Consider the following 24926-nt stretch of genomic DNA (forward strand, 5'->3'; position numbering starts at 1 on the left):
TTTCGTTGGTTAAATTCATGGTCAAACTTAGATCTCGAAAAGCGTAGGCGTATTACATTGTGGAATGAAGGGAGTACTACCGGAGCCTGTATGGTGCTGACAGCAAACATGTATTGACTGACAAGAAGAGATAAGTTAGCGACCATGATGCACAGCATACGTTAATATCACAGGATGCGCATCTGTTCAACAACGCTAGATGCATAAGGATTACAGCACAGGTAATCCTGTTGTATGGAGTTGACGACCATGGTTACCAAGGCTACTTCAGTATGATTAATATAAATGGTTTAAAGAAAAACAAGTGTTGGGTTTCTTTTCCTATACATGTCAGTATATTTTGACAGCCAAGAGATGTCGCCCAAGCATTCTGCGCCTTCACAGCATCATTCAGAGTCACTGTAAATCACAATTAACCTTCACTTCTTCACAATGATTTCTACTGGAGCAAAGACTCCACCACTATCAGAATTCCAGATACTGCAATTCACCAGAGCAGCAAGATCATCTGTAGGAAATGAACAGATAGGACCACATTGTATTTCAGCATCTGCTGAAACTGTTCGAGTAAAGCAACGAGACCAGTGAAACATCCACCTGAAGACAGCCATTTTACTACTGAATCCAAAAGAAAATCTTTGTAACAAAGCCCCCCTTATAGATTAGGAATTATCATGTACATCACTGCTATTTTACATCATCAGCTTCAGTTGTACAGACTAACTGGCTATTGGGCAGCAGCAATGGAGCCTGCATGTAAACAAAACCTCTGTTTCAGTCTACGATTCGAAGGATCAGAAAATACCATGATTGCTTTGCGTTTACAGAATACGGAAACTGAGGAACCAATAGTATTATGGCCAGATGCCTTACAGGCTACTAACTAGCTCCACCTTCCATTCTGTGTGCTGTGGTCAGCTAAAGTTACTATTAAAATAATAACTATTTTATCCATTATATAGCTCAGTAAGTCACACAATGAAACCTTCAAACATATTCCCTTGGTCTAATCAATTTACCAAATTCTGCCAACAGGTTTGTAAAATCAGCAAAGATCTGTCATTTGCATCAACGCTATGATATTTTATAAGGGACCCATTAATTACATAATCTAGATGAGAATTCATAGTTATCAATATACAGTCGTGAAGGCTGGCAAAACAGCCTATAGTGCATACTGGTGTATCCACCACCAATCTTGAAAGAACACGTTGAATAGTATTATAACATAAACCAACCACCCGCAAGTAGTGGTCAATTAATCATTTACTTTATTGTCACAGACTAGTCTACTTAGTTAGAATATGTAAAGGTGCGACTGGCAAAGAGGCCTTTGAAGCCCATAATGTAGAATACCGAATCTGTGCATTTGATAAGGCCAAGTGGAAACAAAATTGACAGTGGAGTGTACTGTATATCAACTTTAACAAAAGTGGGACAACTGAAAGGAAATTTATCTTGTGCATACAAGAGCGGGTCTACATATGAAAGGATGAAACAACGACACCAGGTAAGTAAACATCGCTTGAAAAAATGGGATGCATACCTCTAAAGAAGTTTTGAGCCTGAATTGTTCTGCGACTTGCCAGTGTTGGTGTAGCCCAACAATAGTCTAGAAAGAGGGTAGGGGCACCCAAAAAATCGAACAAGATTTCGCAATCCTCTCTCTCCATGAATATCAGTTGGTGAGCTTATATGGCTAAGATATGTATTTCCTTCATATATTAAGCTAAGTTGCTGGCACAGCAACACAGCTATACCCGCATTAACTGATAGACTGGCAAATGCAAGATATACCAGAATTATACCCCTTGCTGATAAGAAGAATGCAGAACTGGCCACGCTAGTAATGATCTCCATCAGTACTTTCTTAGAACCCATTTGACCATATGATGATACATTTGGAAACTCTAGAGGGGGCCATATACGATAACTTGCATAAATGGTCATAATAGCAGCATAACTGCAACTCGTGACCACAGACATGAGAAAAACGACAAAAGCTTGGTGATTTGAAGCTCCCACACAGTTCCCAATCTGCAGATGAACACAACAAAAAGGCAATAAAACAAGACAAAACTAATTAGCAACAATTCACGATACAACATAGTGCAAAATATATCAAGATATCATTCTGGTCAAATTTATCCAACTTACAAATGGGCAATGATGATCCATGTCCACCACACATGTTTTACAAGATCGGCAGTGATGTGCTCTTGGGGGTTTAGGTTTACTACAATATGTACAGAAAGTATAGTTCTCAAGATCATTTTTTCCAACCATGGGATAGCTTCCCCAACGTATGCCTGGTGGTGCACCAGCAGACTTGAAAGAGGCCAAACAATAACTTGCAATTGTAAATATAGATAAGAGAGCTGTGACTGTGCAGTGAAAGATGCCACAGAAGATGCTGATTGAGAAAACAACTGGATACACCGCCCAGACCCCGCCACCTGTAAAACGGCGAAAAGGAAACAAAATCAAACAGCAGTTCTATGGAACACTTCAAACATATTAGAACCATAACTTACATGAATAAACAGATAAGTCCTCATTTCAGAAAATGACAGTGAGAGATTTAGAACTTACATATAACGAAGAGCATGAAGAGGACGAGCACAATCACAAAGAACCCATCCCGGAAACGCCTCCAGTGAGAAAAGCATACGCTGTCAGGTTTTCTTGAAGTTTGGTTGCCTTGGGTGACTGCTCCACACCAGCCACACTTATAGACAGGTGAATAACTTGAAAAAACAAGCCGAAGACCGCAGCCCCAGCAAGTGGCTTCATGATCTTCCGGTATGGACGTGAGACATTGTTCTACCTAAACGGGAGGAGGATGGTGATTAGAGCATTGCTGCAGGATAGATTAGCAAATTAAACTATTTCCGTCGCGTCATTCTTTGTGTTGCTAACCGCAGAGCGTAGGGTTGGCGAGTTATGAGCAGTCATTTAATCCACAGATCGTATAAATATCACTCTTTACAGAGTAACTTTGACAGAAGTCAGAAACAATTATTGGTGGCCTTGGTAACACAGGAATGCAGTAATCCATACACACAATAAGTTGAGTTTTAAGGAATTTAGTTTATGTCGGTGAGCTATAAAGCATTGGATTTTACATGTGTAAATAAACAGGTTTCCACTGATGGGCCTTATCAAGAGACTAGTGCACTTGGTGCCTCAGTTCACAATCCAAGTAACAGAAACTGAAAAAACCGCCCTAATCATTTATTTATTTTCGAAACAGATCGCCCTAATCCATTGAGGCTGATGGCGTAGGAGCAATTTTGAGATGAATTTCATCATACTTTACAGTTACTCCCTTTGTAGCAACCTGCTGCACATCTGAAGAACTATATATATATGAAGTAAGTTAGCCTACAGGTAAATACGCCCAAAATTTCCGGTCTACATTGACTCTTGAAGCGGTGACCTTAGTTACATGCAGCCTAGTGCGATCTCGAGCCAAATAGACAGCGCCAAAGCCCGATTCTGCGGGAGCAAGAGCAATCTTGGTAGCCAAACCGTGAGCCTAATAATAGCAGGGAAAGAATTACAGCAGCACTGTTTGTTTCATGAGTTGCATAGAGCAGAGCAGATGACTTGTGATGCTCTCCTCATAACTCTATCATCATGTACAAGATGAATTATAGTCGCATAGAGTGTACCACGGCTGTGTGGATGCATCTAGGAACACCATGTATCTCGACTGTAACTCTTATCAATTTGAAATAAAGCTCCTTTTTCATCGCAAAGAAAATAAAATTTGTGCTGCCCCGCTCATTGCTCGTGAGTTGTGTTCATCCCTACCATGTCGCTAAACGGAGCGGAAGGGGGCCGGCAGACGGGATGGGGGCCAAGCTTGGGCGACAGCCAGCGTACGGGGCGGTCCAACCGCGTACACGGGGGCGGGGGATAGGGTGTGGAAGCTCGAAACCGCTGGCGGCACCTACCGATTCGCGCGCGAGCGTGTTTGGGGAGAGAGGGGAGGGAAGAAGAAGGGGGGGAGAAGTACCTCGAGGAGCGGCTCCTGCTGCTGCGGCTGCTCCCCCATCGCCGGAGCAGATCCGCCGGCGGCGGGGTCTGGGAGCGATGATGAGAGATCGGAGGCGGCCGGGAACTCGGCCGAAGCTTGCGCCAGCGGAAGGGGGCGAGGAGGAAGAGGAGGAGCAACCGAGGCGCAAATCTCCGTCGCCAGCGGAGCGGAGCGGACGGACCTGGTGGTGGTGGAGTGGTTCCACGAGACCACGACTGGGCGACGAAGGATTCGAGGAAAGGAGGAGGAAAGCGAGGCGGCGAGAAGAAGTTAAAATATTACACGCCGCGTGACCAATGGTGGACGACGACAAGTCGGTCGGTCTAGGTGGTGCGGCGCGAACCGGTCCGGCCGGTTTGGTCCTATGACTAGGAGTTCGGCTGGTTTCAGTCTGAAAAGTTAGCTTCATCCACGCCTCGAACGATTCCTACTACTACATCCCACTTTTCTTCCGACGAGTATCTCTACTCCTAATGTCTCAGTTAGTAGGTCGTGTTCTGGGTTTTATTTTCATTTCACCTTATTCGGTCTTTTTTGGTACTTCTTTGGTACTTCCTCCCACCTCCCTCTCACCCGAGACGGTTTATTTTCATACTCCCCCCCACCTCCCAGGTAGTTCCCTCCACGCAAAAAAAAATCGAACGAACCATCTTTCGTTCGTTCGCTTCCAACCATCGATCGAAGGATGCACACCGCCATGTGTACGCCGCCGGCCTCGCTGCACTCCAACGGCCTCCTCCCCACGCTCCGATCGGTGGCCTCCCTCCACCCCTTGTTGTCACGGTCCCCTGGCCTTCATCCACCCGCGGAGCGCGGAGGACTCGTTAACCTCGGAATCTCTGCCGCCAATCTCAAAGCCGATCTCGCCGCCTTACCCTCCCTCCATGACGTGAACCCACAACCGAGCGACCACCAGCTCTCGCCCCGAGATCACCAACAACTCCCACTGTCTATTCCACCTGTAGCGCTCGCATCGAAGCCCCACACATCCTGCAGCGCTGATGTGCCGTTCATCCTCCAGCCATCGACGCAGTGGAGTGGATCAACGTGGATGCCATAGTTGGACAGGTACAGTTTGGATCCGGGACTGCGGTTCCTCCATTGCCTTGTGCTGGCAGGTACAGTTTGCCCATTTTTATTCCCGTACTATTTAAGCTGCTGGAAGAAGGATGTTTGGTACAGTGAGTTTCAATTCTAGGATTACAAATCTAAAAATTCAATTCATAAGGATTCCTGTCAAACTCACAAGAACATGCATATAGATAGGAAGCAGCAAATTAGCCCGTACGTGGTCTAACTTGTACATGATGATTTATTGCAGATTCATGTCAAACGCATATCTGGTCTAACGTGTGTAACACATTTGCAGTCTATACAGATAAGAAGTAGCAAATTAGCTAATGTCAGGTACGAGACTGAATATTTATGTTTATTCAAAGTTTATTTACTCTTTCAGAACTGATACATTGAGACCACAATTGCCGGTACCCATGGTCCTACCATGTTGGACTCGAAATTTGCATTCTCCTGTAGTTCGACAAGGACGTCGGCATATCCACCACCTATCTCAGTGTCCAGGTCACAGCCGAACACTATGAACTTATACAACTTTATTTAGACTTTTATCTCTTAAGAACTGTGAATTTGTACACGATCTTACCCGTATGTATTATTGTTGTGGGTTCACGGAAGTACAGTTATACAGTTGATGATTGGTTCCCTTCTTTGTTGTCCTGCCTTACCATTGTACTGTTCCTGGCATTCATATTTTTAATTAATTATTATGCAGCCCAAGACATATATGACCTACTTCTGTCATGAAACAGCCTCATCTTGGACATTTAACATAGGTAAACTAATACAATTTAATTTGGTTGAGATGATGTAATCAGCCAGAGGAAGGGCGGGAGCTTGCACAGAGTTTCTATTACGGCGTTGGTCACAATCTGGAAGTTCTTCATTTGGAGAAGCTAGGATGCAGACCCCTATATTTTTTAATCGTTCCTGTTTATTCCTTGTGGTATTATCAATATTTTCTACATGAACTGAAGTTTTATATGATAACCTTGAGCCAAAAATTACTTTATAAGGTGTATACGAAGGAAAGGTCTGCACCTACACTTTATCAGAAGTCGGGTCTTAGACAAGTAATGTTTTTTTTTTCCTGAATCAAGATTTCCTACTTGAACTGAAGTTCTATGTGATAACCTTTAAGACCCAAAAATTACTTTATAAAGTTTATATGAAAGAAAGGTTTGCACCTACATGTTATCAGAAGTTATGTCTTAGACAAGGTAATGTTCTTTTTTTCCTGATGAACTAGACAAGGTAATGTTTGAACTTGGAAGTGACCAAATCATTTGCTTTGGTAATGCAAGAGTGTAAACTAACTATTGCATATACATCTTAGCCCCGGATTTTCAATTTGTGCTTGCGTAATGTAGAAATTGTTTTCCATGGGGCATGGACTGAAGGTGAGAAAATATCATTCCTCTGGTGTTGTAGTAAATATATCTCTTCTTTAGAAAAGAAATTCCTTTGGATTTGGGAGCAGTATATGGTGAGTTTCTTTGATCGTCAGAGCCGATGCTTCCTTTGAGATAAATTTTAAGAGGTACTGCTTAAGTTCCATGTAGGGATTAGCTTCCGGAGAAGGCAATGTGCCATATCCCAATTAATGTGGTATAAAACATACTCCTTGGCGATACCGGGTCTGATTATTTTGTAGTAGCTCTGATAGGAATTCTCATCTCAACAAAGTTTAGAAGCATAGTTCTTGCAATATGATTACATCAAATTATATGAGAAAGCTTCATGAAAGAATACATCTTCAGTCATTTGACATGGTTCTTGTTGGGATTTTAGTGGTCAGTTTTACTTTGAGATATATCCATTTGCTAAAATGCCACATGAAGTAAGACAAAAAGGTACTTTTTGGATAATTTGATTTAGACATAGTATAAGCTGGACAAACGTGCATTACATATTGTATTACAACCGATCCTCTTGTCAGGATCGTATATCAAGTGCTAATACATCTGCACTGTAGCTAATGTATTGATTTTATCAAGTGCTAACATGAGGTTCTTTGAACTCCTCAGCTGGATGTGCAGAACATGTGGACGCGCAGAACACATGGAAGATGGATATGCAGTTATTTTTGCTAAATCACCATCCACTTTCAACCTACTTGCCAATCACTCAAGGAAGCTATAATGTTGAGAGTATGGTGCTTCCCCTTCCCCTGCTACATGGTTTTTCAAGCCAAGAATTTTACTGTAAAGTTTAATGCTTTGTGTGTTATGGCGCTGCTAGAAGGAGGGCGCGAGAGGGCCGGCCGGGGACCTTTTGCCCACGGCCGGGCAAGAGGGAAGGGATTTCCTTCTTAATTCTTGCTTGATTAGATTGATACATCTCCTCTCTTTATATAGAAAGGTTTACTTGACTCCCAAGCAAGGCTTACTTGACCCCTAAGAAAGCGACTCTTATCTCTAATTAACCCTAAGACTAACTGGCCCATTAGGCCCATTACGTACTCTAACACTACACCCCACCTGGACATGCAGGTTGTCCTCAAGCTGCAACCTAACCAACTTATAACCATGACTCAACGCAACACACCTAACACCTAAAAACAAGCCTTTTACATCTCGGCTTGTTTTATTATTCTCAACCTGAAATGGACTGGGACGCTTTATTTTGGACCCCTTAACAAAAAGTGGACACCATCCGCACGTCGGACGTGCACGTGTACAGCCACCTGGATCTCATGGACACTATCTGGACAAAAGGAGTGCATGTGTAGGACCACCTGGAAGTGGTCGCAAGAGTGACCAGCAGAGGCGCCCTCGCGGCGGCCGGTGACGGAATGCAGTGGTGCTACGTGGTGCGCTGCTGTCGGTGACACCATGCCTTCTTCCTGCCGGACGGCTGTTGGTCTGCACCACACAGGGAAGAGTGGAGGGCTTGCGATGGAGAATGACGAGGGGTGCGCCCCCCAACCGCCGATGTCGCAGACTTTGAGGTCGCTGCCCGCGGGGAAAACAACATGCCCGCTGCCCGTGGGGGAAACCGCATGCCCAAGATCCCCGGCGCAGCGAATGAGATCGAGATTCTTTGCGCAGCGAAGGGCAACTTGGAGGACCGGCAGCTGCAGACCACGCATCTCCCGCACAGGCCGACGCGCTAGGAGGCCGCGCGCAGTAGCCTGCAGCCTCACCACCGCCGACACGTGGTGGGTAGCGATCCAAGACGGAAGCGGTGACGGCGACGGCGGGGACTGGAGTTGGTGGAGCGGAACTCCCGCCGGCACGGTCGATGTGGGGCCGGAGCTGACCGGCGGTGGCTGCTGCAGCTGCAGCGGTGGCGCATCGGGCAGCGGCAGCGGATGCTGCGGCGGAGCGCTGGGCGCGGCGGAGGCCGCCAGGAGCGGCGGCTGCCACTGCAGCCAGGGCTGGGCGGTGGTGGCGATGGATGGCAGCTGCAGTGGCCCGGCGAGCGCGGCGAAGGCCGCCTGGTGCGGCGGCTGCCACGGCAGCCACGGCGGCGCGGGGGCGGCGATGGGCGCTGGAGGCGCGGCGGGAGCCGGCACCGGCCACTGCGGCCACTGGCACCGGCACCTTCCTCTGCATGTAAATCTTAATATCTAGAGAATGATACCAATATGAATTTTGTTGGGTGGATATAAATTTTTGCAAACTATAAAAAACTTATTAGGTACAATCAACTTAATAGACTAGATCACCACACGGTGCTAAGTGAATCAACAAGCTAGCTGCTAATCAATTGTTCAGTTCATCAATTTGCATAGAAAAGCAAGTTTCAAACATATATGACTAGCACCATGAGGATTTGGCACGAGGCTTGTTTTTTGTTGTAAGATGATGATGAGAAAGCGATCTCCAGGCTTGAGTGCCTCTGTTTGTGTAGCATACATATTACTGTTGGAGTACTTGTCCATGGTGGTCTATCTATGCAAATAAGTGTAAATCTGTATTTTTTTCCTTCACATCTACCTAACTTATGATCTTTAGATTTTCCACTAATAAGTTAGGAAAAATGTACAAAAGAGTACAAAGTTTGGGCTAGGCTAACAGATACAATGAGATGGAAGGAGGTTTACATGGTAATATAAAAAGAGAGGGAGGAAGAATTACAAAAAGAGGTCAACCACAAGATAAGAGAGTATATGTGATGTTCTTTAATTAACTCTAAAAGAAACCAAATAAAGATCCTTCTTAAACAAAACCATCCAATGGGCAATGCCACAATGGGATGTATCTTTTTTTAACACAGTTCAAACGCAGGCGATCATACATACATACATACATACATACACACAAACACTCACCCATATGAATGCACGCGTGCACACCTTATCCTTATGAGCACTTCCGAGAAATTGAGCTGACACATTATCAAGTCGCCACAGACTCCTTCATAGTCCTCGGGAACGTCTCCTCTGAATGCACACCGCCGGAAGGCCTGAAATAAATCTAGAAAAATGCGAGCACCAATGTCAAGCCGAGGACTTTAACTCTGTTGTGCTCGGGATTTGGGGAGACCAAACTGTTTCAGACAGTTGAATTTTGGGAAGCCTGATGGACGTCTGTTTGACGTCCGAACACTCTCGGGCATATGAGGAAGAATTGAGTTTTGACCTATATACATTCTAGCCCGTAGCAACGCACGGGCGACTCACATTGTACCATGCAAATAAAGTTAAAGACAACAGTCCTCACATTATATGGGAATATCTTAAACCCATCAAGTAGATCTAAGTTTGTAACAGATAATTAGTTGGATTATTGCACTCTACATACAACTTTCTATTAGATTTCTTAGCATGCAATATTTTTGGATTTCTTATGAACTTACATCGCAAACTGAATGGATTTCAATTACTTTTCAATTGTCACAGAATATCATTTTTATACATGCAAAATTTGACATGCATTACATTTATATATGCAACCGTAAAAATATATTCATGACACAGCCCGTAGCAACGCACGGGCATTATACTAGTCATAGAGTAGTATCATACATACGATAGTACTAGCGTATGATACTACATCCCTAATGCATAGTATTATATGTTGGTATCATATAGGACTATATTTATTGTCATGCATGACACAAAGTAGCACATCATTTAATATGATACGGTATCATGATATGATACTCAAGCCTCTCTTTCTTCATTTAATTCCATATCACTTCATCAAGATTGCTTAGTTGGCATGCATGATACTACCTACGATATTCCCATTACGACCAGCCTAAGAGCATCCGCCGGATGCTCTAAACCCGTCTCAAACATCCAGACAACGGCCTTTCTCATATACAGTCCAAATATGACGTGGATATAGGGTGTCTGCACATGTCCGCCGACCTCGCTGCAGGTCGTAGCGGTCCCACCTACAGCCACTGAAGCTCATTTGTCTCTCATTGCCGCACCCAAATTTTAGTTTCATGTAGCCGTGCGAGGCGGACGCGGCCGGCTTAAATAGCCGCGCCGGCGGATGACAGCAAGCTTCTATGTTGTTGCATAGGTCAATCAATTCTCGTTGCGTGAACGAGATAACTTGACACTAGATTGCATTTTTATCGATCGATGATTGTTCATCGAGTGTCAAGTCCGTCTCATTAGTATATGTTGATACCCTTACTACGGTGACAATAAATTTTTATTTTCTTCATCCAGTTATACCGACACATTATGATTTAGAAGAAAATAAAACAATGCTGACGTGAATGTTTCCCTCGTCAACCATAACTATGAATCTTCTATGTGATAAATATATATCATTCGTATTGATGGTCTATCCTCTTAAGAAAGTATATATCATTCGTATTGATGGTCTATCCTATTAAGAAAGTATGCAATGATATCAAAAGCTTACCGCTTCTGGATGATCCGGCTATTTAAGCTGACTGACTTGCTCGTCACGCGGCTAGATGGACCTAATACAGATGTGAAAATTTGAAGTATTTTTCGGTGTGTTTTGACAGCCCTGCCGGCCCAAGACAGACGTGATGATCATCTATTTTAAAAATAAGGTATGTGATTGCAAATGGTAAATTTTAAAGCCTGGCAGGTCACTATCCATTTGCACATCCGCAGACGTTTGAGGACCCAAATTTGTGGGTTCCTGCTGTAGATGCTCTAACACACAACAACCCAAGTGTATAGTACAATGACTAATGTAACATATGGCAAAATAACACAGATACTGGGAAATACCTTTTGGTTTCTAAGTGTTTATACATCTCATATGACAAAAGAAATTAATAATTAGAAAAGGTCAACAAAGTTTGAAAGTTTTTTATATATAACCTGATTTTTTTAAACTCACAATAAACCTGACTTTCTTTTGCACAAGTATATAAATTTTCACGAATAGAAAACCAGCATTGACTTCAAAGCAAAAAAATGTTTGCTAGTTATTATAGGTAACTATTCACACTATTTTGACCTTTCTTTGTCTTTTCTGAAAAGAAGTCAACAAGATTTTTTTTCCTTTTTGTGAATTTTTTTACAAGTACATTGGAAGGTTAAGTTTATTTAAAATAATTAGAATTTGTTAACCTTTTATTTAATTACTACTCTCTCCATCCCTAAATATAAGTCCTTTTAAAGATTCCAATATAAACCACATACCAATATATATAGTCAGGTAGATTATTTGGGAGCAAAACAAGAACATGTAGCAGACCAAAGTCTTTCCATCATATGTTTCTTCGTCAAATTACATGCATGTAATCTTCTTGCCGAATACAGAGGCGCACACACGATCCAATTCTCGCTTCAGCCTAGGTGGGAGAGAAAGGACACGCACGACATGCTAACACGAGCTGCTACTCCAAACGCACTCTTCTTTTGCTGTAACCACCATCACCACGAAAAAAACGTACGCAGATATATCTTCCTAACGAACCAACAAATCCAACAAGGCACATTTCATATCCGCAGCTGCTGTCCGTCATCATATGTCGGCCGAGAGGAAGTTGTCAGACAAGGTAACCTGGAGAGGAAACGGAGGAGTCAGCAAGCATATCGCATCGAAACAAAACCAACTTCGTGAGTCTAGCTAGGGTTGAAGAGAGTGATTGGTTACCTTCTCGCCCAACTTGAACGGCGCCAGGCCTCTGTATGGGCAGGTGCTGCATCGGAACGCATCGCCCAACCCACACTGAAATTGCAGGTTCACAGAGAATAATGTGAGATATTCAGTTGACCACATGCATGCAACGACCAGTGGAAATCACCATTTGGCACTTTATGTCTACAAAGAAGCAATTGTACTTACACTGCCACAAGCTGAGACAGGGTTATCAATCTGTTCTGCAGTGAGCCCCAGCTTCTCCACCTTCTGCTCAGCCTCGGCCCTGCCACAACTGCAGTTCTTGCATGCCTTCTTTGTAGCTCCCACCTCACAATCTCCTACTGATGAAGCAACAGCAAAACTTTCAGCATCTAAACCTAATAGAACATCTTCACAATATTTAAACAAGATCTGAGGATTTGTTGGCTTTACCAACTGGAAGCTGTGGCTTCTTCAAGTCCTCCTCAGTCAAGAGGCTGTCTTCGTCAATCAGTTCATCATCGTCGTCAATTTCAATCTTTGGAAGAGCCTTTACTGCTTTCTTCAGGGGGAAGGAAGAACCCATACTCCACGAGGGCTTCTTTGCCTTGATCTGCAAATGATTCGAGTTAGCACTCATCATAGAGAATAGCATGTACAGTAGCCTTAACACAATGTGCCATACTCACAGTAACAGATTGCACACTATCCTGCGAGCTTGTGGCAGAAGCTTGCACTTCAACAAAACCTCCCATGAGTAGCTGGCGCTCGATATAATTGTTTGGCTAATGCAGAGGAAAATAGAGAATCAGGCTGTGCTAAATTAACATTACAATACAGTGGATGTGAGCAAAAACAGACACACAATTTACCTTCTGATCAGCAGAGGGTGTGAAGCTCTGTACCAGCACAATTCCACCAGCTTTCAGCACTCGGCTAATTTCAGCAACCAACTTATCCCCAAAGCTCTCCACATTTTTTATGACAGATAGAACAGCACCCACCGATGCATCATCAAAAGGCAACTTCCCACCTGACCCATGTTGACAACAAATGTATATATCAGATTTATGATAAACTGAATTTTATACAAGGATATGGCATACTGAAGCATAGTATAATAAGAACCAGATGCAACTAACTAAACTAAGTGTTTACTTCCCCAGCTTCTGAGACACAATGGATGGTCTGTTGACACTATAGATTCTGGCTTAACTACATAGTGTGAATTAGCACTACATTAAAGTCCATGAATGGATAGCCTCGCAGGGAACATATTTTCTCTCAATTTCTTTCGCGATTAAAGCGAGAATACCAACCTATTTTTCGTTTTCCCTTCCGAAATTGGTAGTATGTGTTTTGCGTGTATTCTTATATTTGAAAGAACTGGGCAATTAGCATGAGGAGCTTCAAGTCGGAAACTACAGCAGCAGCAAAGGTAAACTCCAATCCAGCATATCAGGAGCGCACATAGATTGCTCAAAATTGAACTGCCGCGAAGTTGGAACACAAGACTAAATTAGGACCAGCACACAGGCAGTGTGCTGATAAGAAAGGGGCAACATCAAATCTGATTCTAGCCTATCCCCATTCCCTTGAGAAATATTGTCCCTCGGATGTTATTTATTCTGAACATGCAGAGCATAGGCATGCACGTGGCTATGGGTCCCACCTGAGACCCATGTTTACAACAAAATTCTACAAACAGTAACATGACAGACTTCAGTTTTATATACAAGGATGTGTCATATTGAAACTGAAGTCTACGTAAGAGTCATCAAGAGCAAAAACAACGCATGTCAAATCCCAGATTTGTGAACTAGAACTACACAACAATTAGATTGCCTGTCCATAAGAAAGACGTCGGGACAAATAACATAGTGTAATGGCAATTCATATAGCCGACCATGAGTGGTAGCCTAATAGCCAAAAGGTCTATTCTGTGAGATATACTAGTATATTTTTCTCCCAGCCAAAACAAGAATATAGGCGTCGCTTTTTCCCGCGTTTTTAACCAGCAAGTACGGTGCTTTCTTTGTATTCTTTACATGTGTAGAGTAACACTCAAGTTAGCAAAGATTGTCGTATGTAGAATAAGTTTAAACCTATCAAGTCTAGGTATGAAATACTATTCGCTCTGATCGTATAATCTGAAGCATAGCAGAATAATAAGTGAGCACGATTACGTGTTTACTCCTCCCAGCCTTTTATGACACAACAATAAAACATGTGTCCACACAACAGACATTAGCTAAATTACATAGTTTGTACTAGCACTACATTGAAGTGCATGAGTGATGGCCTGATGGGAAAATGATTTTCTCTCCTTTTCCCTCGCTATTAAAGCAAGGATACCTATTATGTTTTCCCTTTCTCAATTGGTCGTATGTGCTTTATGCCTACTCTTATCTTATATTTAACAGATGGATAAGTATTGAGGACATTTGAGAACTAGGCAATTAGCATGCTAGGCATAAGCTTCAAATCAGAAACTACAACAACAGCAAAGGTGAACTCGAATCAAGCATATCATGAGTGCACATAGATTGATCAAAACTGAACTGCAGCGAAGTCGCGACACGACCAAGTTAGAACCAGCACACGGGTAGTATGCTGATAAGCAATAGGCAACTGTGAATCTGATTCTAACCTAACCCTCGGGAAATATTATCATCTCAGATGTACTTATTCTAAACGTGCAGAAGGTCCTAAGCCTATTATAGGCATACACATTGCTTCAGATCCCACCTGACCCATGTTTACAACAAAGTTTTGTGAACAGGTACGTGACAGAGTCAAGTTTTATACAAGGATGTGACATATTTAAACTGAAAGACCAAGTAAAAATCGTCAGGAGCAAAAATAGTAAAATGTTTACTCCCAGATTTGTGAAGTACACAGCAATTGGATTGTTTGTCCATAAGAAAGACGCCGGGACACATAACATACCGTGTAATAGATAATTCATATAGCAGCCCATGAGTGGTAGGCTAACAGCCAGAGATGTTCTACTATGTGAGATACTGTATATTTTTATCTGGACGGATGCGAGCGGACAGAAATGAGTCAATATACTCCCTCCGTTCCGAATTATTTGTCTTGGATTTGTCTAGATACAGATGTATCTAGACTCATTTTAGTGCTAGATACCTCCGTATCTAGACAAATCCAAGACAAGTAATTTGAAACAGAGGGAATACATCTGATTTAGTTAAAAGTCAGAATATCCTATATTTGTGAACGGAGGGAGCGGTAAGTATGTATGTGTTATATGTGTATTGTTCACATGTGCACAGTGGCACTTTCAAGTTAGCAAAGATTATCATACGTTGAATAAGTTTAAATGCATCAAGCCTAAGTATGAACGACCAAGAAGGCAATATATGGTGATGAGCAAGGGGCAATCCCAAATTTGATTATATAAGCCACCGCTCGAGAAAGAGCGTACCCTCGGATTTTATATATTCTACTACTGTAATAAAGATGCAGCGGGTCCTAACCCTAGCATGGGCGGGGCGACGCTTGAGCGAAATCGGTAACAGGCGGAAGGGGGCGAGATGGAGGAGGCGTTACCGACCGAGCGAGGCGCACTGCGTGATGACGACGACCTCCTCCCGCGAGACCCCGGCGGCCGCCGCCAGGTCCCCCACCGCGCGGAGCGGCAGGGCCAGCTCGTCCGTCACCGCGAGCGCCGCCGCAGCCGTGGACGCCATGTGGCCCGCCCCCGACGGAATCACCTGCAGCGGCGAGGAGGCGGAGAGGGGAGGGGGGGAGTCAGATGAAGGGCCGGCGACGGCGGCGGGAGGGGCGCGCGGATCGAGTGGAAAGCAGGTGGGGTGCTTACGGATGGATAGATCTGACGATGGAGGGAGGGAGGGCGGCGGCGGAGGAGGAAATCCCGTGGGCGGGTGCGCGAGAGGGGAAGGGGAAGGGGAATGGGAATTCGGGTTTTGGTTGCGTGCGTGAGCTCTGGAAGCTTCCCTTTCCGTGGCGTGGCGTGGCGTGGGCGTGGTGGTGCGGCAACGAGAGGAGGAGGGTGGGAACGGTGCAGGGCGGCGGCACACGGGCTTGTCTCGACCGTCCGGGCCGGGTGGCCTAGTTTGTTTGGCCCTAGCTAACTCGCGCGAGCTCAAACGCCAGCGCTTACGCTCGGGAGCTCCTGCCCCGCGCGCCGCAGAAGCCCAAGCCGTCACACCCGCCGTCTTCACGCGTCACCATTCTCGTCGTCGCTCGTCAGGTCGATGTGGGGGAGGCTGTGCAGGCGGCGGGGCTGCTGCTGATGACCACGGCGCCCATGCACGCTCCTCCGTGGGCTCCTCCAGTCCTCCTTCACCTCCTGCTTGACGTGCAGCTATGGCACGTACACGGTGCACGTCTCCGGGGGCCAATAGCTCGAGCATCTCCTGCAGGCCCTCCCATTCCTCCTCCTATTGCGCCTGTACTCCCGCTCGGAGTCCTCCATGCCAGATTGCAGGAGCCGCTCCTCCTCGGCCGCCAAGGCGGGAGGCTGCGGGGGTGGCGGCGGGGAGGGAGACGGCGTCGGCGTCAGGACGAGCATTCTTGACGAACTCGGTGCGCGCACACGAGGCGCATGCACGGGCCGCACTCTGGGACACACGGGGCGGGCTACGACCACGGCCGGCAAAAAAGGTTTATCGCCACATGTCGTGCTCGTCCTGAAACCATGTGTCCTAGAGGGACGAGTCCACGGCGTACATGCGGTCAGCGAGGAGCTCGCGCGGAATCTTGGCACAACGGCGGGCGATCTCCTGAAGGCAGGCACGCCCGGTCGCCGGGACAAAATAAATTACATATTACCCCATCCCTTGACGTGTTTCATACGTACAGAGCTTACAATGGATGAGTTGCAGCAGCAAGGGTAGTCGGTGCTGGGTGGATACTAGATACATGTCTTCACATAACATTGATGATCACATAATTCTATTATTACATAATTGTTTTAAAAACCACAACTAAATACCATTATCTCTTGAAGGTCCATTTATTGATACGATCTATGGTGTTTCATTAGATGGATGGGTTATTGGTTTGAGCTTCATTCCCTTCATGCTTTAAAATATATATCAAGAATTTCCTCCTCGACTTCATTTCCTTCACACTTTATTAAAATATGAAAAATATGTCTTACTCTAGTAAAGGGACATCATCAATCATACCGATGGACAAATAAAGTTCATCTATTAAGTCATCGTTTGTTGGATTGACAGTCGGTGAAAGGATAAATGATTGTGAGATGAGCTCAACTTCTGGTGATGTGTTCGGGGGTCTATCAAGAATCATACAATCCAGGGTCGGTGTTGTTTCTGTCATCTTTCAAGTCTTGATTTCTAATATTATCATCATTTTATTCCTAGTCCACTAAAATGACAGCTAGTTTTGTTCTAAATATGTCATATGGTCCTATAAAGTAGTAACAGAGTTAGTTTTGAAATAGTGACATGACATAATAAGTATAATGATACAAAACAAAAAATACTTGTAAGCAAAAAGAAAGAAAAGAACCTCATGCATCTTGGATTTCTTCACTTGTGTTATTCACGGTCATCCTAATCCACCACCATCCGTTCCCTTATTCAACTGAATGACCGCACAGACAGACGGGGGAAGGCGAGGTGGTGTGGTGTTGGTGGCCACGGGGAGATTCAACCCTCCCACCGCACATGTATGTTCTGTAAGCCGCAACACCTGTTAAATCTGTTTAGCAACTAACAAGCATTGTGTTAATATTAGAACAGGCTGAGAATCAGAACAAAACAGATTACATATTACCCCATCTCTTGATGTGTTTCATATGTACAGAGCTGATGTCTACTATATAATCTTCTTCTTGTAGACGTTGTTGGGCCTCCAAGTGCAGAGGTTTGTAGGACAGTAGCAAATTTCCCTCAAGTGGATGACCTAAGGTTTATCAATCCGTAGGAGGCGTATGATGAAGATGGTCTCTCTCAAGCAACCCTGCAACCAAATAACAAAGAGTCTCTTGTGTCCCCAACACACCCAATACAATGGTAAATTGTATAGGTGCACTAGTTCGGCAAAGAGATGGTGATACAAGTGCAATATGGATGGTAGATAAAGGTATTTGTAATCTGAAAATATAAAAACAGCAAGGTAGCAAGTGATAAAAGTGAGCGTAAACGGTATTGCAATGCGTTGAAACAAGGCCTAGGGTTCATACTTTCACTAGTGTAAGTCATCTCAACAATACTAACATAATTGGATCATAAAACTATCCCTCAACATGCAACAAAGAGTCACTCCAAAGTCACTAATAGCGGAGAACGAACGAAGATATTATGGTAGGGTACGAAACCACCTCAAAGTTATTCTTTCCAATCAATCCGTTGAGCTATTCCTATAAGTGTCACAAACAGCCCTAGAGTTCGTACTAGAATAACACCTTAAGACACAAATCAACCAAAACCCTAATGTCACCTAGATACTCCAATGTCACCTCAAGTATCCGTGGGTATGATTATACGATATGCATCACACAATCTCAGATTCATCTATTCAACCAACACAAAGGACCTCAAAGAGTGCCCCAAATTTCTACCGGAGAATCACGACGAAAACGTGTGCCAACCCCTATGCATAGGTTCATGGGCGGAACCCGCAAGTTGATCACCAAAACATACATCAAGTGAATCACGTGGTATCCCATTTGTAAGTGCATCTAGTGCCACCCCTAGTTAGTTTTGGAGTATTGACGACAAACCTAGTTGAGGGACTAATGTGTTTGTGAGAATTGCAGGATAACACAGGTAGAAGTCCCTCATTGATTCGGTTTTCCTACCAGAGATGACCCCTAAAAATGTATGAAGACATTGATGTCAAAGGTGGTATATGAAGATATTCACATTGAAGACTATGACAAGAGAAGACATCGCATGAAGCCTATGGAGCTCGAAGACTTAGATCTTTCGTAGTTCTTTTTCTTCTTTGTTGAGTCATAGGAACCACCGTACTGTTAAGTGGGGTCCAAGTGAACCAGTCAGAATGACTGAAGTGATGCTTAACCAAAACATATGTCTTCGAGTGAAGACTATGAGAGCGAAACTTGTCCAGAGTCGGACAAGTCAGCTTTGCTTGTAGCCCAAGTAAAGCTGCCGCGTGAGTTTGAAATCTGACTGTTGGAGCACGTGTCAGTTCCTTAGTGACCCAGGGTCATTTCGGACAAATCAGGTCGGATTGCCTAGTGGCTATAAATAGCCCACCCCCTACAACCATAAACGGTTGGCTGCTCAGAGTTAGAGTACGGCTTTTGTCGTTTGAGAGCAACCCACCTCGAAGCATTTGAGAGAGAATTCCTTGCGAGGATAAAGCCCTAACCACCCAGAGCCAAAGAGTGTTAGGCATCACTTAAGTCTTCTTGTCTGTGTGATCTGAAGACTTATTACACTTGAGGACTGTGAATCCTCCAGCCGGTTAGGCGTCGCGTTCTGAGCATCCAAGAGACATTGTGGATCGCCGGTGAACGAAGTCTGTGAAGGTTTGGGAGTCTACCTTGAAGACTTACCAGAGTGATTGGGCGAGGTCTGTGTGACCTTAGCTCAAGGGGAATACAATGAGGACTGGGTGTCCTGAGCTGCGTGTTCAGGACTGGGTGTCCGGGACTGTGTGTCCTCAGGTTTAAATACCTAGCCGCCCTAACTAGGCGTACAGTTGTCACAGCAACTGGAACTGGTCCAACAAATCATTGTCTTCAACGAGTCACTGGTTTCATCCTTCCCTTCCCTTTACTTACTGTTGGTCCTTGTGAAGTCATTGTATGATTGAACTATCTTCTGTCTTCACTAAGTGACTGCGTGTTCTGTTTGGCTTCATAATATCTTCCTACCTGATCCTTACTACCTAGCTGCTATTAGTCCCCGCGCTTTCACTTCATTGAATAGTTGACTATGGTTTGCCTGGTGTAGTCTATCTTCCGCTGCATGGTAATAGGTTTATTTCTATCGTTTGTCTTCAAAACTTCCATGTTTTGAAGACTTTCATAAAAATTGCCTATTCACCCCCCTCTAGTCGATATAATGCACTTTCAATTGGTATTAGAGCAAGGTACTCCCTTGTTCTGTGTGATTTGGTTTAACCATCTGGAGTTTTAGCTATGTCGACTGCAGGGATAATTAAAGTCTCCGCTGCGTGCCCCGTCTTCGATGGAACTGAATATCCCTACTAGAAGAATAAGATGCACATGCATCTTGAAGCCATTGACGTCGACCTATGGTATGTCGTCAAGAACGGCGTTCCCAAGGCTAGAGAAGGTGTCACTGCTGCTGATGTCAAGAAGTTCGTTCAACTGGACTCTACTGCCAAGAATATCATCTGTGGTCATCTGACCAAAGGACAGTATGGCCGTGTGAGTGCTTTGGAAACATCTAAGCTAGTCTGGGACTGGCTCTCCAAGGTCAACGAAGGCGTCTCAACCCAGAGAGATCAGAGAATCAGTGTTCTCCGCAACCTATTCAACCGCTTCAAGCGAAATGACAATGAGAATGTCCAGCTCATGTTTGATCGACTCACTGACATCACAGATGAGCTTCAAGCCCTCGGCGCTACTGAGATTACCAAGCATGAAGTCGTCAAGACACTACTGAGATCACTTGACAGTTCGTTTGACACCCTAGCCCTGATGATTCAAGAACGTCCTGATTTCAAGACCCTCGATCCGTCTGACATACTTGAGAGGCTCAACACACATGAGTTTCAGCTTTCTGAGAAAAGAGATAGATATCTACGGTCCAAACTATGGGCGAACTCGTGCCTTGAAGGCAAAAGCTGTCTCCTCATCTGAAGAAGAATCTAACAGCAGTTCTGATGATCCTGAAGACATTGGAAGGGAACTTGCTATGCTTGTGAAGAAGTTCCAAAAATTCACCAAGAAGAAAGGTTTCAGAAAGTCTTCACGATCAAGCTCAAGGAATGATGAAGCTTCTGCTCATGACTACAAGAAGAAAACATGTCACAAGTGCAAGAAACCTGGCCACTTCATCTCTGAGTGTCCGCAGTGGGACAATGAGAACAAAAAGAAGAAGAAGAGCAAGGAATATGACTCTGACGACAAGAAGAAGAAGAAATACTCAAAGTCTTCTTCCAAGTCTTCCTCAAAGTCTTCATCACACAAGAAGAGCTCATCTGGCAAGGCACGTGCGTTTGTTGGCAAGGAAATAGATTCAGAGGAGGAGTCCGCTTCTGAGGAGGCGGAGGTGGAGTCTGGAGGAGTCCGATTCTGGCGTTGCAAGTCTGGCTACAGCATATGTTGCCAAGTCCATCTTCAACACTGGAGACAATGACTTCACCACCGACACCGATGCAAATGACAAGGACTACTCCGCTCCTACCTACTGCTTCATGGCACGCGGTGCCAAGGTAAACACACGCACTACTCACTATCAAACATCTAGTGACGATGACTCTGATTGTGGTTCAAGACCCAGCTACAAAACACTTGCTAAAATTGCAACTGAACAACAGAAAGCCATGGAACATATTCAAAAACTGTTAGACAAAAGCGATGATCTGTTAGGCGCTGAAATGACTCGATCTGAGAAAGTATGAGGAACTTGAAAGTCATCATGAAACGCTCTCAACAACTCATGAAAAGCTTTCCTATGATTATCTTCAAAGGAAGCAAGATCTTGAGAAATTGAGAGCGGCTCATGAAGATCTTCAAAAGGAAAACGAGTCACTTTGCACCAAACAGATCAGTTCCGCTCAGGAAGGATTTGAACCACCATGTCTTAAATGCATCGAGCGTGACAACGCTACTTCTGTTGCTGAGTGTTATACTGCTGCTACTGTTGCAATATCTTCAACTGTTGATGTGGTAACTAACCCCTCTGCTGAGGATACCACTGCTATTGCTGATGAGAATGCTAGGTTGAAGACATTGCTTGAAACAGGGATGTATAAAAGTCTCAAAGGGCATCAGACACTATGTGATGTCCTCAAAAGGCAAATCCTGAACCGAAACCCTAGGAAAGAGGGTGTTGGGTTCGTAAGGAAAATGAATGCCGATGGCTCTTACTGGAAACCTGAGCAGTACCCCAAAACCACATGGGTTGCTGCAAAGGAACCTTCAACAGATCCATCCAATCTATCTGGCTTCACTTGTGCTAACCCCATTGTCATTGATGAATCCTTTGATGCAAACTATAAACTGTTTAAGAATCAGAATGGTGAAGTGTTTGCCAGGTACATTCGTACTAACTGCAGGAATGGACCGCCTATGAAGAAGATCTGGGTGCCGAAAAGGTGTTTGGAAAATCTTCTTGTGAATGTCATCATGACACCACAGATGAAGAAGACAAACCCCAGACCACAGGCTTCATACGGCCCAAAGGCTTCATACAGACAGAGGACTCACCTGAGTCGCACTAACGTAAATGTTTTGCAGGGAAACCATACTCAGGCCTATGAATATGAGCGCGGTTCATCGAACCGCCATGTTCATAAGACCAAGAACTATTCTGCTTATTCTTATGAGTACTATTGTCCGCCTGGAAGACTTTTTGCTAGGGCTCCAAAGCCAAAGTTCTCAGATGCTGCACTTAGACTTATTGCTTCTAAGCCACCCTTGAAGATGTGGGTGGCTAAGAAAGCTTAACTCTCTTTTGCAGGGAAAGGTCTCCAGCAGAAAACCAAAATCGTCTGACACTATTGCTAGGGACCTTAAACATCTTGTAGGGCGCAAGATCAAATGACCGAATGGTCTTACTATGTACTTCGTTCCTGAATCGCTTGCTACTCTCCCTATTAGTCCTAATCTGGATCTAAGCTTTCATAACCCACTGGTTCGTCAAATGTTTTTGCTTCACAATTCTCTTCGTGAAGCCTATCCCCCTAACTGCACTGTAGGGTACGACACCAGCGTCTTCAGAATGGATTATTGATAGTGGGTGTACCAATCACATGACTGGCAAAAGAAGCCTTCTTATGGACTCAACCCTACGTCCATTCGACAAGAGTCACATCACATTTGCTGACACTAGTAAAAGTAAGGTACTGGGTCTAGGTAGAGTTGCAATCTCAAGGATCAACACATGGATAAAGTCATGCTTGTTGAATCCCTTGGCTTCAACTTAATGTCTGTCTCAATGCTTTGCAATTTGAACATGATCGTAATGTTTGGAAAATATCGCTGCCTTGTTCTAATGGAATCTGACAAGTCTCTAGTGTTTGAAGGGTATCGGAAAGATGATTTGTACGTGGTAGATTTCTCAGCAGGACCATATCTTGCCGTATGTCTTCTAGCAAAAGCTTCAGAATGCTGGCTCTGGCATCGAAGGCTAGGGCATGCTGGCATGAGGAACCTCCACACCCTTGCAAAGAAGAAGCATGTCATAGGCATCGAGGGCGTCAAGTTCAAGAAAGATCACTTATGCGGTGCCTATGAAGCAGGAAAGATGACGAGGGCCAAACATCCCTCGAAGACAATCATGACAACCACTCGACCCTTCGAACTGCTCCACATGGATCTTTTCGGTCCCACTCATTACTCAACTCTTACTACTACAGCTTGTCTCTATGGCTTTGTCATTGTTGATGATTATTCTAGATATACTTGGGTGCACATAATCCTCTACAAGACTGAAGTGCAGGATGTCTTCAGACGCTTCGCCAATCGAGCAATGAACAACTATGGCGCCAAGATAAAGCACATCAGAAGTGACAATGGCACTGAATTCAAGAACACTGGGCTTGATACATATCTTGATACTTTGGGCATCACACATGAATTCTCAGCTCCGTACACGCCACAGCAGAATGGCGTCGTCGAACGCAAGAACAGAACACTCATTGAGATGGCCCGAACGATGCTAGATGAATACAAGACTCCAAGAAAATTCTGGCCTGAAGCCATTGATACTGCATGCCATACAATCAATCGTGTTTATCTTCACAAGATTCTGAACAAGACATCTTATGAGCTCCTTACTGGCAAGAAGCCAAATGTCAGTTACTTCAGAGTATTTGGCGCCAGGTGCTGGATCAAGGATCCACATCACACTTCAAAATTTGCACCAAAAGCACATGAGGGTTTTATGCTTGGATATGGAAAGGATTCACACTCCTACAGAGTCTTCAATCTCTTTCATTATAAAGTGGTTGAAACAGTGGATGTGCGGTTTGATGAGACTAACGGTTCACAAAGAGAGCACCTGCCAAATGTGCTAGATGAAGTTCCTTCCAGCGAATCAATCAAGCTAATGGGAACTGGAGAAATCATACCCTCTGAAGCTCAACCTGAAGAGGAACTTATCATCTCCGCACCTGATCAACCTGAAGACAATGCTCAGCCTGAAGACAATCCCACTAACAATGACAATGAACAGCAAGAGCAAAACCTTCGCCCTGTACATCCTCGTGTTGCCAATGAAGTGCAGATTGAGAGAATAATTGATAGCATTAATGCACCTGGTCCGCTCACTCGTTCAAGGGCAACTCAGCTAGCAAATTTCTGTGGGCACTTCGCATTCGTATCAATAACAGAACCCAAGAAAGTTGAAGAAGTCTTCATGGAACCTGAATGGATTCAAGCTATGCAAGAAGAGCTTCAACAGTTTGAGCTGAACAATGTATGGGAACTGGTTAAGCGTCCTGATCCTCGGAAGCACAACATAATAGGCACCAAACGGATATACCGCAACAAGCAAGATGAGCATGGTCAAGTTGTCAGAAACAAAGCGCGTCTCGTTGCTCAAGGATATACTCAAGTGGAAGGCATTGACTTCGATGAAACATTTGCTCCTGTGGCTAGACTTGAAGCCATACGC

The 24926-nt window shown here is 44.4% G+C and overlaps 2 protein-coding genes across 4 annotated transcripts; both read right to left on the bottom strand.

Moving 5' to 3' along the window:
- Nucleotides 1–250: 250 nt before the first annotated feature.
- LOC125540286 (DHHC-type zinc finger family protein) lies at nucleotides 251–4297 on the bottom strand. Its single transcript, XM_048703889.2, has 5 exons — nucleotides 4022–4297; nucleotides 2593–2827; nucleotides 2158–2456; nucleotides 1547–2037; nucleotides 251–750 (listed from the first exon to the last, which is right to left on the bottom strand). Exons 1-4 carry the CDS (start codon nucleotides 4058–4060, stop codon nucleotides 1549–1551), a joined length of 1062 nt encoding a protein of 353 aa, XP_048559846.1. The 5' UTR covers nucleotides 4061–4297; the 3' UTR covers nucleotides 251–750; nucleotides 1547–1548.
- Nucleotides 4298–11752: 7455 nt separating this feature from the next.
- Nucleotides 11753–16167, bottom strand: LOC125540287 (anamorsin homolog). 3 transcript variants are annotated; one of them, XM_048703891.2, is made up of 8 exons: nucleotides 15974–16149; nucleotides 15707–15866; nucleotides 13002–13162; nucleotides 12819–12914; nucleotides 12583–12742; nucleotides 12355–12491; nucleotides 12163–12237; nucleotides 11753–12069 (listed from the first exon to the last, which is right to left on the bottom strand). In XM_048703891.2, exons 2-8 carry the CDS (start codon nucleotides 15840–15842, stop codon nucleotides 12031–12033), a joined length of 804 nt encoding a protein of 267 aa, XP_048559848.1. In that variant the 5' UTR covers nucleotides 15843–15866; nucleotides 15974–16149; the 3' UTR covers nucleotides 11753–12030. The 3 variants fall into 3 exon arrangements, with proteins under 3 accessions (XP_048559848.1, XP_048559849.1, XP_048559847.1); XM_048703892.2 differs by having other exon boundaries at nucleotides 12355–12488; nucleotides 15707–16167; XM_048703890.2 differs by having other exon boundaries at nucleotides 15707–16156.
- Between the last annotated feature and the right edge of the window lie 8759 nt (nucleotides 16168–24926).

The sequence above is a fragment of the Triticum urartu genome, chromosome 2A, assembly GCF_056163025.1.
Source record: "Triticum urartu cultivar PI428250 chromosome 2A, HENAU_Tu73, whole genome shotgun sequence".
In the NCBI taxonomy this organism is placed as follows: Eukaryota; Viridiplantae; Streptophyta; class Magnoliopsida; order Poales; family Poaceae; genus Triticum; species Triticum urartu.